The sequence below is a fragment of the Peromyscus leucopus genome, chromosome 19 (genome assembly GCF_004664715.2).
Source record: "Peromyscus leucopus breed LL Stock chromosome 19, UCI_PerLeu_2.1, whole genome shotgun sequence".
NCBI lineage: Eukaryota > Metazoa > Chordata > Mammalia > Rodentia > Cricetidae > Peromyscus > Peromyscus leucopus.
The window spans coordinates 53,326,516-53,342,397 of record NC_051079.1 but is presented as its reverse complement, the minus strand read 5'-3'; the positions used below and the strand labels follow the sequence as shown (position 1 = coordinate 53,342,397).

The 15,882-nt window shown below is 46.2% G+C and overlaps 1 protein-coding gene across 1 annotated transcript; it reads right to left on the bottom strand.

Annotated features, from left to right (window-relative positions):
• Positions 1 to 932: 932 nt before the first annotated feature.
• On the bottom strand, positions 933 to 14,474 carry LOC114685963 (gastrin releasing peptide). Its single transcript, XM_028860609.2, has 3 exons — positions 13,879 to 14,474; positions 7,570 to 7,796; positions 933 to 1,288 (listed from the first exon to the last, which is right to left on the bottom strand). The coding sequence occupies exons 1-3, from the start codon at positions 14,408 to 14,410 to the stop codon at positions 1,235 to 1,237; spliced, it is 813 nt and encodes a 270-aa protein (XP_028716442.1). The 5' UTR covers positions 14,411 to 14,474; the 3' UTR covers positions 933 to 1,234.
• Positions 14,475 to 15,882: the final 1,408 nt, after the last annotated feature.

The following is a 15,882-nucleotide window of genomic DNA, read 5'->3' as shown; positions in this document are numbered from 1 at the left end:
AGCCCTGCGAGGTTCTTGTGAAAGAGGGTCCAGAGAGCCCAAAGGCAGAGGGTGGGGGGCCTAAAGCAGCCATGACAGAGAGAAGATGTGTCTTACAGCTCTCAGTTTGGGTAAGTTTTCAATTAACAAGGTTTTAAAGACACTAGAACACATCAGCTCTTTAATGTTTCTCTGATACAACTGGGGCGAGATAAATCTTTTTAAAAATTCAAATGCAATTTTTCCTAAACGAAGAAAGTCTGAACCATATGGCAACAAGTTTCAAAATCTGTTCATGTGCAAATGTCACGATAAAAATGGGGCCAGGGAGTGTTCATGGACAGCCAGGCCACATTCTTTGAAAACAGGAAGGAAATTTCCTGAATTCATTCTTTTCGTTATATGAGGAGCCTGAGTGGATCTGGCCTGGTGAGCTACAACTCCTCTCAAAAACAAAACAAAACAAAAACAAAAAACAAAAGCAGTATTGCTTGCTACATATGCTGAAAGAAGGTTTAAGATGGAGTGAGGCAGAAAACATGCTTGGATTCTAGTTCCATCTACCACACAACCTTGGGAAAGTCACCTGACCTCTGTGATCTTTTGTCTCCTCATCTGTTAAAGGAGGATGAGCATTTTCAGCTCCTGGGGCCATCCTAAAGAATATATCATAACATCACTCACACATGGGGTTGTACATGGTAAGGACTAAAGATAAGGAAATCACTAAGTGATGGAGAAGGCCAGCTTCCATCACCAGCCCAGCCCATCTGATGACATTACTCACTACAAGAATTCATTAAGTAGCCCTCAGAGATGACAGCTGGTGATTCCTCCTACCTTAATCAGTGAGCACCAAAGTATATATATGGTCAAGGTGTTTTTTTGAGTTCTGCCATGCTATCTTTTCATTTGGAGTTGAAATAGGAGGACAAGTTGCCCTCTGGGCAATGTGATTAAGTAAGCTTTTATTGTGAATGGTAGCAGATTGGAGCCCTGAATCCAATCAACAAGAAGCCTAGCTAGAAAAAAAAGCATTCATTGGAAAGCCTTCTAGGCAGTTGTTCACAGAAACAAGTTCAAACCAGAAGATGCTGCTTGAAAATCATGAGTTTAGTCATGGTTGAAACGTACAAGAACCGTTAAGTAAATTGCACAAAGAAAATCTGGTTGATGGGCCAGCGGAATTGATGTTTGCAGAAGTCTCTGAAGGGTTTTGTTTTGCTCCTTGGAAGCTGTCCTTGTCATTGTCCCTTCAGCTGGAGGTTCCTTCCTTCCCCTTGAGAACTTGGAGCAGAGAGTCTACCATCTAAAAAAAAATTAGAAATAGTTATGCACACACACATGAGTGACGAGGAGTCTAGTGGTACCTATTTCCGGTAGACCATCAACATCACTTGGTAGAAAGGCAAATTCTTGGGTCAACTCCCAAATCTTCTGACTTGGAAATTCTGGTGAGGAGCCCTGTGCTCTGCCTTCATGAGTCTTCTTGGGGATTCAAATAGAGTGCTAGAGAAGGACTCATACTTCTGAGAAATGAAGCAGCTCCTCCCACCACCTCGGAACTGCACACTTGGGGGTCCTCACGTTACGCCTGCTAAACTTGTCTTCTGATCTAGTTCCTCGGGTGTGTTTTGACCAGTGTTGGAAGTTAAAGGTTTTGTTCGGTGTTAGAATAGAGCTGGAGAAGGAGACAGGGGCACTATGGAATGCTATTTCCCCTCACTGCGCTACACTAGTCAAAGCTTGTTTCTGAATCTACAAACTGAACCAGGAAATGATAGCAGTGTGGGCAACTCAGGAAGAGGAGTTCCTCTGGGTCTCCGCCCAAATTCTAAATTTATTGCCATTTGCTTGCTGTGGCTTCTGCTCAATTTCACTGAGAATAAAGGAAAAAATCATTACAGTTTTAAAAAACTTTATTCCCCTTCAGCAACTTTTACCCAAAGAGATGAGAAACTAGAGCTTATTATTTTTAACCCAGACAAGAGTTTATTACTCTTCCCAAGATTCTCGGGCAGTTTAGTTCCCCTGCTTCCAGACTGGTCACCCATTTCTAATAAGGGAAGGATGTACTGCTATTCTTAGGCAAATGGTACCTGCCGGCAGCTGGGCTGTGTGCAGCAGATGTTAATGAGCCCTGTGCTGAGGATGGATTCCCACACAAGCCAATTAGCTTTGCCTTCCTCCCTCAGAACCAAGACTGCAACCACCTGACTGCCAGCCTTTTTAGATTCTACCATCTCTCCTGCCAAATGACCCAATGGCCATGGAAGGAGCCAGCTGAGGATGAGGAGGAACCCTACCCCATCCCACCCAATCCCACCCCATCTCACCCCTTCAAAATGTTGAACTGAAAGTTTTAGTCCAACTCGAAAAGGAGTAGAAAGAAAAGGAAGAAGAAAGCAGAGTACGCCGAGAATTAGGGTCCAGCAGACAGAGATGCTGAGGGAGGTATCATTCCTCCTGCACAGAAGTTGTTGGGGTCATTGGAGGATTATTGGTTATTCTTGATTTATGTTGCTTTCTATGTGAAACTCCCTTGGGAACCGCTCGAGTTTCGTTTCTGTTACTATGATAGAATATCCCGAGTGTGATGGCTAATCTTGGTTGTCAACTTGGCACACCTGGGGAGAGGAACCCTCAACTGAGGAATTGCCTTCATCAGAATGACCTGTGTGCATGTGGGAGAGGACATATTCTTGTTTGCTAGTTTTTGTAAGGGGAACAACTCACTGTTGGCAATGCAACCTGGGCAAGTGAGCCCGGGCTGTAGAAGAGAAGGTACTGAACATGAGCCTGGAAGCAAGCCAGTAAAGCTGTGTGCCTCCTCCATGGTCTCTCCTTCAATTTCCGCCTGTAGGGTTCTGCCTTGGCTTCCCCCAGTGATGGACTATGACCTGGAAGTCAAATAAGCCCTTCCTTTCCCTTTTCCATGTTGCTTTTGGTCATGATATTTATCACAGCAACAGAAATCAAACTAGGATACTGAAAAAAATTAAAAAGGCAACTTGGGGAGAAAATGTGTATTTCAGCTCACAATTCTGGGTTACAGTCCATCATAGGAGAGAAGACAAGGCGGGAACTCAGTCACATCACACCCACAATCGAGAGCAGAGACATAAATGTCTGCTTGCATGTGTTCGGCTTGATTCCTCCACTCTTATACAGTTCAGGAACTCCTTCCTATGGAATAGTGACACCCACAGTGGGCAGGGTCTTCCCACATCTGTAATAGTGACACCCACAGTGGGCAGGGTCATTCCACATCTGTTAACCTACTCAATACAGCCTTTTGCAGACATGCCCACAGGCCAACCCAGTGTAGAGGATCCCTCATTAAGACTCTTTTCCCAAGTAATTCTGGATTGTGTCAAGTTGACAATTAAAGCTAGCCATCACAGGGACCTTTCAAACATTAAGAAAAAAAAACAAAACAAAACCACTTCCTATGCCTTAGACTGATTTTTAAGAGGGGTCCCTTTAAAATGAGAACAAAAGCTGGGCATGGTGGCACATGCCTGTAATCTCAACTACATTGAAAGCTGATGGCAGAAAGTTCACCAAGGCAGGACTGCTTAGACTGTATAGCAAAGACTCTGCCTCAAAAAACAAAAACAAAAGTGAGGGTAAACCTGCATATCTTCCCACCATCAGCCTCTGCAAGTTCATACCCAACCCCTGTGTTCATGTCCACAGATAAAAAGAAAAGCTCAAGACTGCAAAGAGCAGTAGCCAGGCTCTACATTACAAAGAAATCCTTCCTTGATTATCAGAACATTCTACAATCATGTCCAAGATTATGGGTTAGGCCCTGGATCTGACCTGAACCCTATCTCATGATGTAGAAACCATGGAGTAGAAATTCTATTTTCAGGATAGCACTAAAAGACCGGGGAAAGGAGAATGGGTAAAAGACAGATGAACATTAACGCGAACATGCCTGGCCATTCTTGCTGGCAAAGCTCTGGGGCCTGTCTGCTCTGAGCAGTGTCTGCAGTCGGCGCACATTCCCACACACCACTCTGAATTAAGTAAATCTCTTTGCCATCAAAACATAGGAAATTCTCAGTTTCTAACTACAACTCTGGGTGAGCTGGCAACGGGACTTGGTGTTTTATGGCTGCCGGGAGAGAGCAGAGCATGTGTAGAGAGGTTTTCATCTTTAAGCAGAGTCCTTCAGCTTCTGAAAGCTCCTGCAGCTCATTCTGGTGGTTCTCAGCTAGATTATTAAACTTCTCTCTGACACTGGGAGATCTATGGATTTCTAATAGACCAGTTCTCTCGGCACTCCTTCCTTTTTGAGTAAGATAATTATAAAACGGTTTCAATTTTCACAACAACATATTTTCACGGAGGCAAAAATGTCCAAAGCAAGAGAAACAATAAACTGGTTTGCTCTCTAAAGTCACTGTTAAATTTGTTTTTCAAGGTTCTGGGAAATGTATCCAAGAGAATAGGACTGATGTGTTCGGATAGCTAATTATTCAGCTTGAGGTAGAGTTGAATGGGATGGGCTTTAAGACTTGGGGAAAGAAAAACAGTGCATAAAAAAGATAGCTCAGAAAGCAAGGCCTGGCTAACTAAAAAAGAACCTTTGTAGTGTTGGGAGAAGTAACAGCCACTTTCCAGAACTGTCCCCTCAATCCAGCCTATAATAGTGCCACCCGGGGACCTCTGCGAAGTTATCCTTTTATAATTCCTCACAGCTTTGAATATTCTGCTGAATATGGGACATTGAGGGCCCTGGAGAAATTATTGAATTTTTCAGGAGTCCGATGATTGGCAGAGGCAAGTTCAGGGGACAGGACAACTCCAACTGGATTCTGCTGTTTGCTCAGGACAATGAGGCATGGTTGGAGCCGGAGCGATGGCTCAGCAGTTAGGGACACAAGGGTTTGAGTCCCAGCACCCATACGGAGGCTTACAACCACCAGTTGTACATCCAGTTCCAGGGGATCCAACACCCTCTTCTGACCTGCAAGGCCAGGCACACACATGGTGGACAGGCAAACGGGCAGGCAAAACACCCGTACACCTAAAATATAAATATATCTTTAATTTCTAAAGAAAACTAAGCGCTGGAGAAGAACAACACAGTTGTGTGTGTCCAGAGTGTTTTATGAATGAGCTATAAGAGCGTGTGCATTTTCATCCTTGTAGAAAGTTATCTTTGAGGACTGCAGAGCTTTTGTGAGTTTGGTATTCCTCAAATAAATGAGAACTATGCAGTTATTAAATATCCACTCCAGGAAAACATTTGACCAAGAAGAAGTGTGGCCGGGTAGAGGTTGAGCAGTCAGTTACAAGTGCACAGCCCCCTCGGAGCCAATGAGCCTTTGACAGAAAAGGAAGCTGACCACCTGTAACCCCACTGCAACAAGAGATTGACTCAGAGGTCTGCGTAATTTTGGTACTGATTTCTGTATTGGTTGATTTGATCTAGATTTTTTTCTTCTGAATAAAAACTACTGTGGGAGCCCACAGAGGTTTCCGAGTGAGAGCTGAGCTTGCTTTACACAGCAGGGCTGCATTAGGGGATGGCTGGACCATGTGCATGTGTCTGGGATGGTCAGCACTTGGCTGTGCTGGGGAGGTCTTTTGCTCCACCCCTTGGCATTCCTTTAAAAGCTTTTTAGTAGAGACAGAAGGGGCTGGTGGGTTTTGACCCAGGCCCTCCCGAGGCTATCCTATGTTTCCAACTGTCTCTCTCTTCTATATCTCTATCTACATATTTCTCACTTCTCCCTCCTCAAGAGTACCCTGGGGGACAAAGTGGGAGCTGGTCTCCCTCAAGCTACTAAAGGCTTTCTCTCCAGGTGTTTCATGCAACAAAAGAGATTTTACTTTGCCCTTAACACCAAAACTGCCCCATCGGCTGGGCAGGAAGTGAGACAGAAAGCACCCCTCCAAAATGGTTAGCCCTGAGCCCCTGGAAAAGGCCATCAAAGAGCAAACCAGCGTGACAGAGTGAAGCAGGGAGGTCTCTGAGCTCTGTGGACGACAAGCAAGCACTATCCATTTTCAGAACAGAGCAAAGTAAGGACCCCTTCTCCCTCCTGCATCCCATGTGTTAAGATGAGCGGATGCCATTCCCTGGAAGAAGGCCTGCAGGGCAATACTATCCGAAGCAGATGGAACTCAGGTTACTGGTATCATCAATGAAAAGTAGTGTGACTTTGTTTCCTCACCCTCAAAATCCAGGGGCTGGGGCTACACTGAGTAGTAGAGCATACTCTTAGCATGTACGACGCACCGGATTCATTTCTAGCATCAAAAAATATAACTAAATAGAATCCCTAAGAGTGTGAATGTCTAATGAGGTCAATTACTTATCCTAGGAGTTGGATTACAGTGTGTGAGTTTGGTCCGGTGAACAAAGACCACAAGAGGGCGTCCGTTGGAGCTGAGTTAAAGGCAATTGTAAGCTGCCAGGTGTGGGTACTGAGAATTGAACTTGTGTCCTTTGCAAGAGTACTGTGTATTCTTAATCACCACGCCATCTCTCTCCCCTCACCTCATCATGTTTAACAGAGGAAATACTGACTTTGGTTCACGGTTTCAACAGCTTCAGTCCATCATGGGAGCACGTGGCAGAGCAGCAGTGGACCAGGAAGTAGAGAGAAAGGATGCCTGCACCCTGTTGTTGTTGTTGTTTACGTTTACCTTCTACTGTGTGTGTGTTCAAAGCTGGTGATGATTACCTCACTTTCAGCTGCCTTGCTTCCCATGAACTCCAGCCTCCCTTGTTTGCTGTCTTTGTATCTGAACATTACCACGTTAGTGTTATTGTATACCAATAAGTCAGTTGGCTTCAGATATGCACACTGAGTTTTGAATATTAGAATGGAACTCCAATTATTCAATCTTGGAATAAGTAGGAAAAAAATACAGCTTTGTACACAAACAAGAACTCGCTCCTCTGAAAAGAAAACATCTGCAAACAGGATCATTCTTTCTCTAGTGCATATCAAAAATTAACATATCTATAAATCCACAAGAATTTATTCGAATACTGTCTGTGAGCTTACTGTCAAAATACCCTGGTAAGAAGGAGGGGTGGTGCATATGCCTGTAATCCTAAATGCTCGGAGGCTGAGGCAGGATAATCTCCAGTGTGAGGCTAGCCTGGGCTACAAATAAACAAAAATTCTCATGAAAGCCATAATCACTGTTTCAAATGAGCATAATTACTAATAAAAAATGTCCTAATCTGGACTTTGGACCTTAGCTTTTTCTTCTAAGAGAAAAACTATTCTATGGAAAGACAGTGTAATGTATTAGAACCTGGACCCTAGTCTTGTTATAATCCTAGAGCCTTTGCTTATGTCTGGAAGGTTTCAGTAAATCCCCTTTCACCAACCTCACGTTCCTGCTGCCACACCTCCCCCACTCTGGTGGACCATACCTCGGACTGTGAGCCACATCAAAGCCAGCTTTTCTCAAATCACTTTCTGTCAGGTATCTTGTACAACAATGGGGAACGTAATAATAATAAGCAGTTTATGGTCCCCCATCAGATCCCACCTCCCGCCCCCACAACTCTCCCCAAATACCTCCCACCCCACGTCCAAAGTGTGTCTGTCTCACCTTTGCATTTGGAACATCTTTAGGGTAGCTGCCATCCTGGGAATCCCAAGTAGGCTGGTGCTGAGGTGGCTGATGGCTTCTGTTCCCCACGGCTTCCAGGAGATCCAGCAAATTCCTTGCCGCTTCCTCCCAGCGGATGTATTCCCTCAGCTGCTCCTTCAGGCCATCTCCCTCAGACACATACAGGGATGGGAATTCATCGGTGCTCTTTTTCCCCATTAAGTGTCCTGCGAAAACAGAAGAAACCCAGGATGTCACAAATTCGACCAAGGGGGATGAAAGAAGGAGCCACTGAAATGGATGCCCGTAGAGTGGGTTCTGCTTCCCAGTAAAGGCAAAATAAACGGCATTGTTTATTAGGAGTTAGTCTATACACAACACACAAACTTTACTTTCTGTTCAAAATGGGGAGTAAACTGAACAAAAGTCAGACCTGTGTGTGACTCAGGAGCCCTGGATTTGGCTCCAGCACCTCTGCTGACTAGTGGGGTGACCTCAGACAAGCGCTGTAGCACCTAGCCTTCAGTATTGTCAACTATGAAAAGAAGAGGGCAGGCCGAATCACACCTAAAAAGCTTCCAAATGCGAAGTCCTATCAATTCTGTGTGTCCAACTGAAAGGCAGACTCCCGACGTCTCCCACCACCAATTTCAAGTTTCTGCTGAAAATCAAAGTCTTGATGTGTTCCTTTGTATGATTTTTTTTTAAATGTTGCCTTTCTCTTATCTGTAATACAATTGTACCAAAGGAATCTTTCATTTAAACTTTCTCTGAATTTTAGCTGAAATTGAATCTAGAAAACCTCACCTGGAAGGGATGGTGGGTTAACAGAGTAATGAAAAACAAGCCCTGACTGATGTTCAGCAGCCACATCAATTTAGAGGTTTCTTTCGGGTCTCTGAGAATCTCTCAGTAGTTCTAGGCACATGTGCCTGCCTTATAAATGACTTAATTAGTTAACCCTACAAAGGAAGCCAAAGTACTACAAACAGGGATATTCACTTATCTAAGTAGTTGGTGGCCAATCCCAGGTCTGCACTTTTTTTTTCTACATTTTGTGTGTGTGTGTGTGTGTGTGTGTGTGTGTGTGTGTGTGTGTGTGTGAAAGTCAGAGGATAACTTGTAGGAGGAGGTTCTCTTCTTTTGTGGATTCCAGGGTTTGAACTCAGCTTGTCTAACTTGGTGGAATTTGCAAACCCCAAATGCACATATTTCTGTTTTGTTTGTTCATTCATTCATTTGTTTTCTTTTCTGTTTGTTTGTTCGTTTGTTTGTTTTTGAGACCGAGTCTCACCATGTAGTCCCAGCTGGCCTCAAACTCCCTAAGATCTGCCTCCCTCTGCCGACTGGGGTCTGGGATGAAGAGGTGCATCACCACACCCAGCCAGGTCTGAGCTCTTAACCCTTTCATCCTTTGGATGGACACACTTGGTAGTTCTCTGTTCTCAGTTTCTCAGACACAGAGCTTTATTCTATTAATAAGCCTTTGGTGCTTTTGATTTAAAGTGGACAGGAAAATAAAGGTCTCATGGTTCCAGCACTAACTGACATTAGACACCATCCAGGGAAACATTGCAGGAATAAAACTTGAATGATGGTCTATGGCTTAAAATGGAAAGAGACAGTTTGCAGCGACACTGTCCACCTTCTCTCTGTCTGTCACGTGAGCTGCAATTGGTGGATTGCAGAATGCGTGAGTGTGGATACTTTCATTTGATTGACACCATAGTCGGGTGGTGAAAGGGGATTTACTGAAACCTTCAAGATGTAAGCAAAGGCTCTAGGATTATAACAAGGCTAGGGTCCAAGTTCTAATACATTACACTGTTTTGAAGTATCTTTTAAGTTCCTGGGGTTTTAAAACAGCAAAGCAAAGATCATCCTCGGATCTGCAAATAAGAATATGATTTACAAATAGCTAATGTCCTAAAGAGGAACAAGGACATATATCAGTACATCTTGTGAATTGGGAAAAAAATAAAAAAGAATTCTGTTAGTATTAGGCAGTCTTCATATGAGATTTTGAGTGAGGACTTGCCACTCAGGAGAAGAGACCATGCCGCTTGAAGAGCTTATTAAGGACACTGTCCCAAGTGAAGGCTTAGACTCTTACATTGTTTCAATTATCTGCTGGGTCAACTGTGGCCCAGCTGTCCACAAAATAGCCATGCATTCAGCCCTCATGGTGATTATGTTGTACAACTTCCCAGGAAGCTGATGTGCCGTCAGCTTTAGTTACATAGAGGAAATTGAATCATGATGACTAGAAGACAGCATTGGAACCCTGATGCTCACAGTAATTACCTCAGTCACTCTTGGAATCTCTGATTGCCTGTCATCTAGTTAGGATGCTGAAAATGAGAAACGAGTCATTGCCAATAAAGCAGTGGGGTGATGGAGATAATTTTATGAAGACCTCCACTCTGCTACGCCGGAATACATTTGTGGACTTTTCTCTAATGGAAAAAAAGAGCCACTGCCCATCTCATTATTGATCTCACATAGATCCTGATGACACCAGACTGAATGTTAGTCGTTGCCTGCCAGCGATGTGCTGTTCAACTGCCCACTTCTCAACACACACACACACACACACACACACACACACACACACACACACAGTTATTACAGGAAGTGCCGTCTATAACGTCCCAGAGAAGCACACATTCCCTGGGTCCTATTTCATTTTTGAGCTTGCTACTGTCAACCAAATCATCATCTCCATGGCAACATGGACAAGATACCCACTTCCACTTCATCTCCTATCATCTGTCACACATCCATATCAAGATAATGGAGATCTCAATATAGAGAAAAGTATTTAAAATAATAATAATAGAGAAAAAGACAAGTATTTAAAATAATAATAATAATAAAGCTTTGCTCTGAATGGAAAAAAAAAGAGAGATGCTTTTGTGCCTTTAAATTGTATAATATACCACCAAAGGGTGGGTTTGAAACATAAATTAATTTCTTCAGAGTTGAAACTGAAAAACTATCCTAATTTGAGAAAGCATCATTAAGATATAAAGTATTGTGTACTTCCAAGAAATAGTACTTATGGGGTAGAGGAGATGAGTCAGTGATTAAAACACTTGCCGGTGCAAGCGTTAGGACCAGACTCCAGATCCTCAGAGCCCGTGCAAATGATGAGTGGGCCTGGTGGCCCGCCAGTAACTCCAGCCTCAGAAGGTAGAAGCAAGCTGGCTAGCTAGACAAGCCACATTCAAGATTTCTGGATCTGATCGAGAGCCCCTGCCTCAATAAGATGGAAGAGCAAACAAGGATGATTCTAGGCATTCCCCCTACACACACACACACACACACACAAACATCAAACAGAACAACACCCACCTAACACACACACACACACACACACACACACACACACACACACCACACACACACACACACACACACACACACACACAGAAATGGAAGATGGAAAAATAGTCTTTATAAGCACATACTGTAAATTTCTTTCCTTGATGTAGCCCTGTGGTGAGTGTGAATCTGCTCTGCATCCAAACAGTGATGTCACCCAATTCAGCTTCCCAAGTCCTGCTTCACATCAAAGTTAGAGCCAAAACTGGGAGCCTTTTGGGGAAGCACGGAGAATAGTCACTAGTTTTAGTGTTGACTATATGTTCACCACACACACAAAATATTCCCATGAACAGGAACGAAGCCCTGCAGGAGAAGTGTGGGCAGTCTCCAAGTTCTCCATTGCTTCTCTCAGCCAGAAAGAGTAACTCCCTGAGAGAACTGCCCTGACAGTTTCCTTGTGGACAGCACTAGAGGTTTAGTCCTAGGGTAGAACTAAGCCAGGAAGGATGGCGAATGCCTGTGATCCCAGCACTACAAAAGCTGAGGCAGGAGGGTCACAAATTCAAGGCTAGGCTGGGCTACATCATAAGGCCTGTCTCAGAAAAGATAAGAATGGGTGGCAAAGCCCAGTGATAGGGCACTTGCTGGCATGGGTTCACTCTTAGCATCACCAAAATTCAAACAAAACAGAAAAACCAAACCAACAAACAAAAAAACCCTGAGCTATCTGTCTTTGGGAGTTGGGGAGGAAGGGCATTGTTTTAGGATATTTTAAAACTAAAATTAAATCTCACATCACTCATCCTGTTGATGCTCTTCTTTCAACAGTACCTATCCAAAATGCAGTTGGTTTTTTTTCCCCACACACAAGTGTGAGACCTGACTGGGCTTTGTAGCAAGTTGGAGGGTAGGCTGGGCCAACTCTTGCCTAAACTATATAGAATCCCAGTGGGGGCTGGGATTGTAGCTCAGTAGAGAGGTCTTGCTTATGTGAATAAGCCCTGCATCCCATCCCCCACACTTAAAAATACTGAATTGAGAAGAGTGCATTTGAGAATAAAATTGTAAATGATGTTTGTGGGACCACCGTGGAGGGTGACTGAGGGAAGGACCCTAAATATTCCAGGGCAGGTGTGCCCCCTGATAACCGTGGGTCAGCCTCAGCTGGGCGTGCACCACAGATGTGACACTAGATTCCTACCCACCTGTGGTGCTTTTGGTCCTCAAGGCTCAGCTGGTAGTTCACGGTCTTCTTGTGTGATGATAAAGAGAGAAAAATGATGGAGTTGGGAGTACCCATTCTCCCTCCCTGCCCACTGACTGGTGGCTGGATGAGACAATGGCCTTTGCATCTAAGCCCTGAGAATCCCTTTCTGAGAATGACCAGCTCTCACACTGGGTTCCTCAGCACCTTTTCAGTATTCTTCATTCAGGAATCACCCCTTTCTCTGCTTCTCCCATGTCAACCTGCACTCCAGTCTCTGTCCAGACTCCTGGAATTCTAGTGGCCCTCCGAGGCCACAAATTCTTTCATCCCTGGGACTTTTAGCAAGACCTTCCAAAACTATAAGATGGCAACCCAGTGCTCTTGACCTCTCTGGCAAAACACAACATGAAAGCCCAGAGGCAGAGTTTCCAGCATACCTCCTTCCTTCCCCCAAATCCAGCCTCATTTTGGTACCTAGTATCTGAGACACGCTTGAGTAATTTCCTTTCCTATACAATGTTCCTGCTCCTAAGTACCTGACTAGGGACACACACACACACACACACACACACACACACACACACACACACCACACACACACACACACACAGAGAGAGAGAGAGAGAGAGAGAGAGAGAGAGAGAGAGAGAGAGAGAGAGAGAGAGAGAGCCCTTCACACTCTTTAGGGAAAGGACCCATTGCTCAGGCAATGTGAGGTAGTCACAATTGACTGGAGTGCAGATCAGGAGACCTTGGACTCAGCATTTCATGGAGGCTGTGTTTACTTGGGGAGGGAGGCATAACCCCTCCAGGGAATGCTGGGAATGCTGGTGCCAAGGTGTTAGCTGCTACTGGCCTCCCAGTTTCAGGAAAGCTATGGGAGCCCGTGTTCCTCACAGCCTGGACACGGCCTCACTCCTCACCTCACTGTACAACAGACCTCTCCACCTAGGCTGGAATCAGGAAGCCCAGAAGCCCGTGCCTAGAAAACAGGACTTGTTGGCAGAAGTCAGAAAGAAGAGATGGAAGAGAGTGATGTTGTGGATCTAAGAGAGGACAAAAGCCTGGGGTTCGGGCAGCAGGGGCCAGGTAAGCGTGGAGAGCAGGCATGATCTCTGAAATCAGCCAAGGCAGGGAGTCAGGGTGAGGGAGGTGGCAATAAGGACCAGGAAAAGAGCGCACGGCTTCTGAGAGAGTGGAAAGGGCGAGAAAACTCAGGAGAGTCCTTGAAGCCAAGGTGGGGGACGCTGCACCCAGGTCCCCACACCCTGTGGTTCTGCTCGGTGCACCACCGCAACCTGGATTCCAGCCCACAGGAATGGGAGTCGAGTCTATCAGAATCCGGGTTCAGTAAGGGACCTTGCTCGCCCCAAAGTTGTTTGAGATATAGGAGCGAGGCTAGGTCAACAATAGAAGGCAGGGGGCAGGGGGCAGGTGGAAAGTGAGCTGCAGATGAGGTTGGGCGCTTGCGGGCAGAGAGCTTTGAGCTGGCTTGGGTGCCCCAGACGCCCCGCGGAAGAGAAATGCTCACAGGTGGGAAGCTGGAGGGAAGGGACCTGGGGACCAGTCTGCCACTGGCAAGGGACCTATCAGGTTTCCCAGAACAAGAGACGGTGGCATGGAGTTTGGGGATGGTCTGCGTGTTTCAGTAGAAGGAAAGGAACCAAGCTAAACTCCCAAGCCAAATGAAGAGTTGGGGAGAGAGGTTCCCTCCGGCTGATGTTCCCTCCCTCTGAGGACAGGAGCAGCGGGGATCTCACTGTCAGGATACTTACCCACAGCCCAGTGGCTGCCGCGCGGGTACATCTTGGCTAGGACAGTCCCTCCGCCCGTGCCTGCCGACACTGGGGCAGCTGGTCCCCGGGGCGCCTGGCAGAGGACCAGCGCCAACAGCAAGAGGGGGAGCTCGAAGCCTCGCATGGTCCCGGCGGGAAGCCCTCGGCGGCGCTCTCGGTGAAGCTGAGAGCGCGCTGTCCCGGGCGGAGCAGCGACAGGAGGGATGATTCCAAGGAGCTCGAGCGCCACTGCTGCCGACTCCACGCGGCCCCGGACTTTATATAAAGGAAGCCTGCGCGGGAGGGGCCGGGGGCTCTTCCACCCGGGACCGGAGCGCACTGACGTCTCCCTATAGCGAACCAGGCTCCAGGATGCCTGTCCGGGAAACCATCCATCTATGGCGAGGGATGAAAGGCTGAGTATACCTTGACCCATCCCCCTTTCTCTAACTAGTCCCATCCGATTAATTTCTGCTTTCCCAGACGTCTTCTCCAGCACGGTACGGTGAACCCCTGCTTTGCCCCCGTCCATTCCCACCACCACCAGCAGCCTCACTTGCTCTGCCAGATGCAGAATAGAACAAGAAGGAAGATACGCTCTGTGTACAGAACTAAGCTAGTTCGATTAAACACTGGCCCTCTGGCAGACAATATTGCTTCCAAGAAACCGGGAGCGGGGAGTGGGGGGGGCGGCGGGGGGGGAACCGCTCTCCTGCCAATTTCCCTTGCCAGCACCTAACCAATAACTCAGTGTCCCTTAGCTACTTCACACATGCAAGGCTTCTGCAAAATTGCTCAGTTTCCCCCTGCCCCGTCTGTTCTCACTTCTGAAGACTGGTCACGCACCCCGCGCAATTCCATCGATGCTGAGGGGACGTGCACCATAGCAATGTGACAATAAATAGAAGCTTGTAGGAAGTAATTGCCCACGGTTTGGCTGCCCGAACTGATTCTGTGGTTATGCTTGTAATAGGTGAGGCCTGTTGCTCACCGAGGGCTGGTGAACTGCCTCCCTCTTTGGGGCCTGGTTGTTCCCTGTGAACATGTTGGTAGCGTCTCTGGTCTGAGCTTCTGGCAGCATACTACATGTGTGCCTCTTAAGTGGCCACACACAACACATTGCATGGCAGTTTTCTTGGACTGGAAACGTATTTTTGTGCATGTGTCTGGTTCTAAGGAGAAAATGCTGATTTTAAGATTGTTTTTAGAAGCCAAGGAAATACAGTAATACTATCCTGAGGGAGTGATCCAAGGGAAAATCAAAAGAGGGAAGGGTGGGGAGGCAGGCACACACACACACACACACACACACATACACACACACAAACACAACAAAACACACACACACACACACGCACACGCACACACACACGCACACGCACACAGAAGAATCTATAGTGGGTCTGGACTCTATCTCTCCTGGGTTCCCAGCCTCTGCAGCCCATCCCCAGGCTGTCTGTGAGCAGGCATTATACCTTGAGCACACATAGACTGGCGTCCTCCCAAGCAGCACCCTTGGGACTTGTCAGAGACCCGGTCTTGCTTCCTTATGCACCTGTAGAGCTCTGGATCACAGGCTGCTCATCATGTTTGATGAGTGAATGACTTGTCCAAGAAACAGCAGGTGTAGAAATGCCTTCTACACCTGTGGAGGAGCATTAAACCCTTTCCTCTGCAGATTAAATGCTAGAGGAAGGTCTTTTTTTTTTTTTGGAACCTTCCTTGTGTTTTGAACGCTTGTTCCAGGGGCACTGCATTGGAGATTATGTAGCCATTAAGAAGAGAGGAGGCCTGGATGGCTTTTGAAAGTCAGGTGTGATACTGATCTCAACTTGTTTCTTCTGTCTCACAGTCCATGTCTTACTCACACCCACTCCTATTCTCACCATTGTGAACCCCAACATGTATGCCTTCCCTCGGAGAGCCTCTGAAAATGTGAGCCCCCTAAGCTGTGTCTATTGAGTATGTTGGTCCCAGCAACACACAATTAGCCAATCCAATCCT

Excerpts from the sequence above, each read along its gene's own strand:
- LOC114685963 (XM_028860609.2), bottom strand. The coding sequence starts at position 14,410 with ATGGACGGGGGCAAAGCAGGGGTTCACCGTACCGTGCTGGAGAAGACG. Across the intron at positions 7,797-13,878 it reads CGGCAGCCACTGGGCTGTGG|GACACTTAATGGGGAAAAAG; the intron begins GTAAGTATCCTG and ends CTGTTTTCGCAG. Across the intron at positions 1,289-7,569 it reads AAGATGTTCCAAATGCAAAG|ATGGTAGACTCTCTGCTCCA; the intron begins GTGAGACAGACA and ends ATTTTTTTTTAG.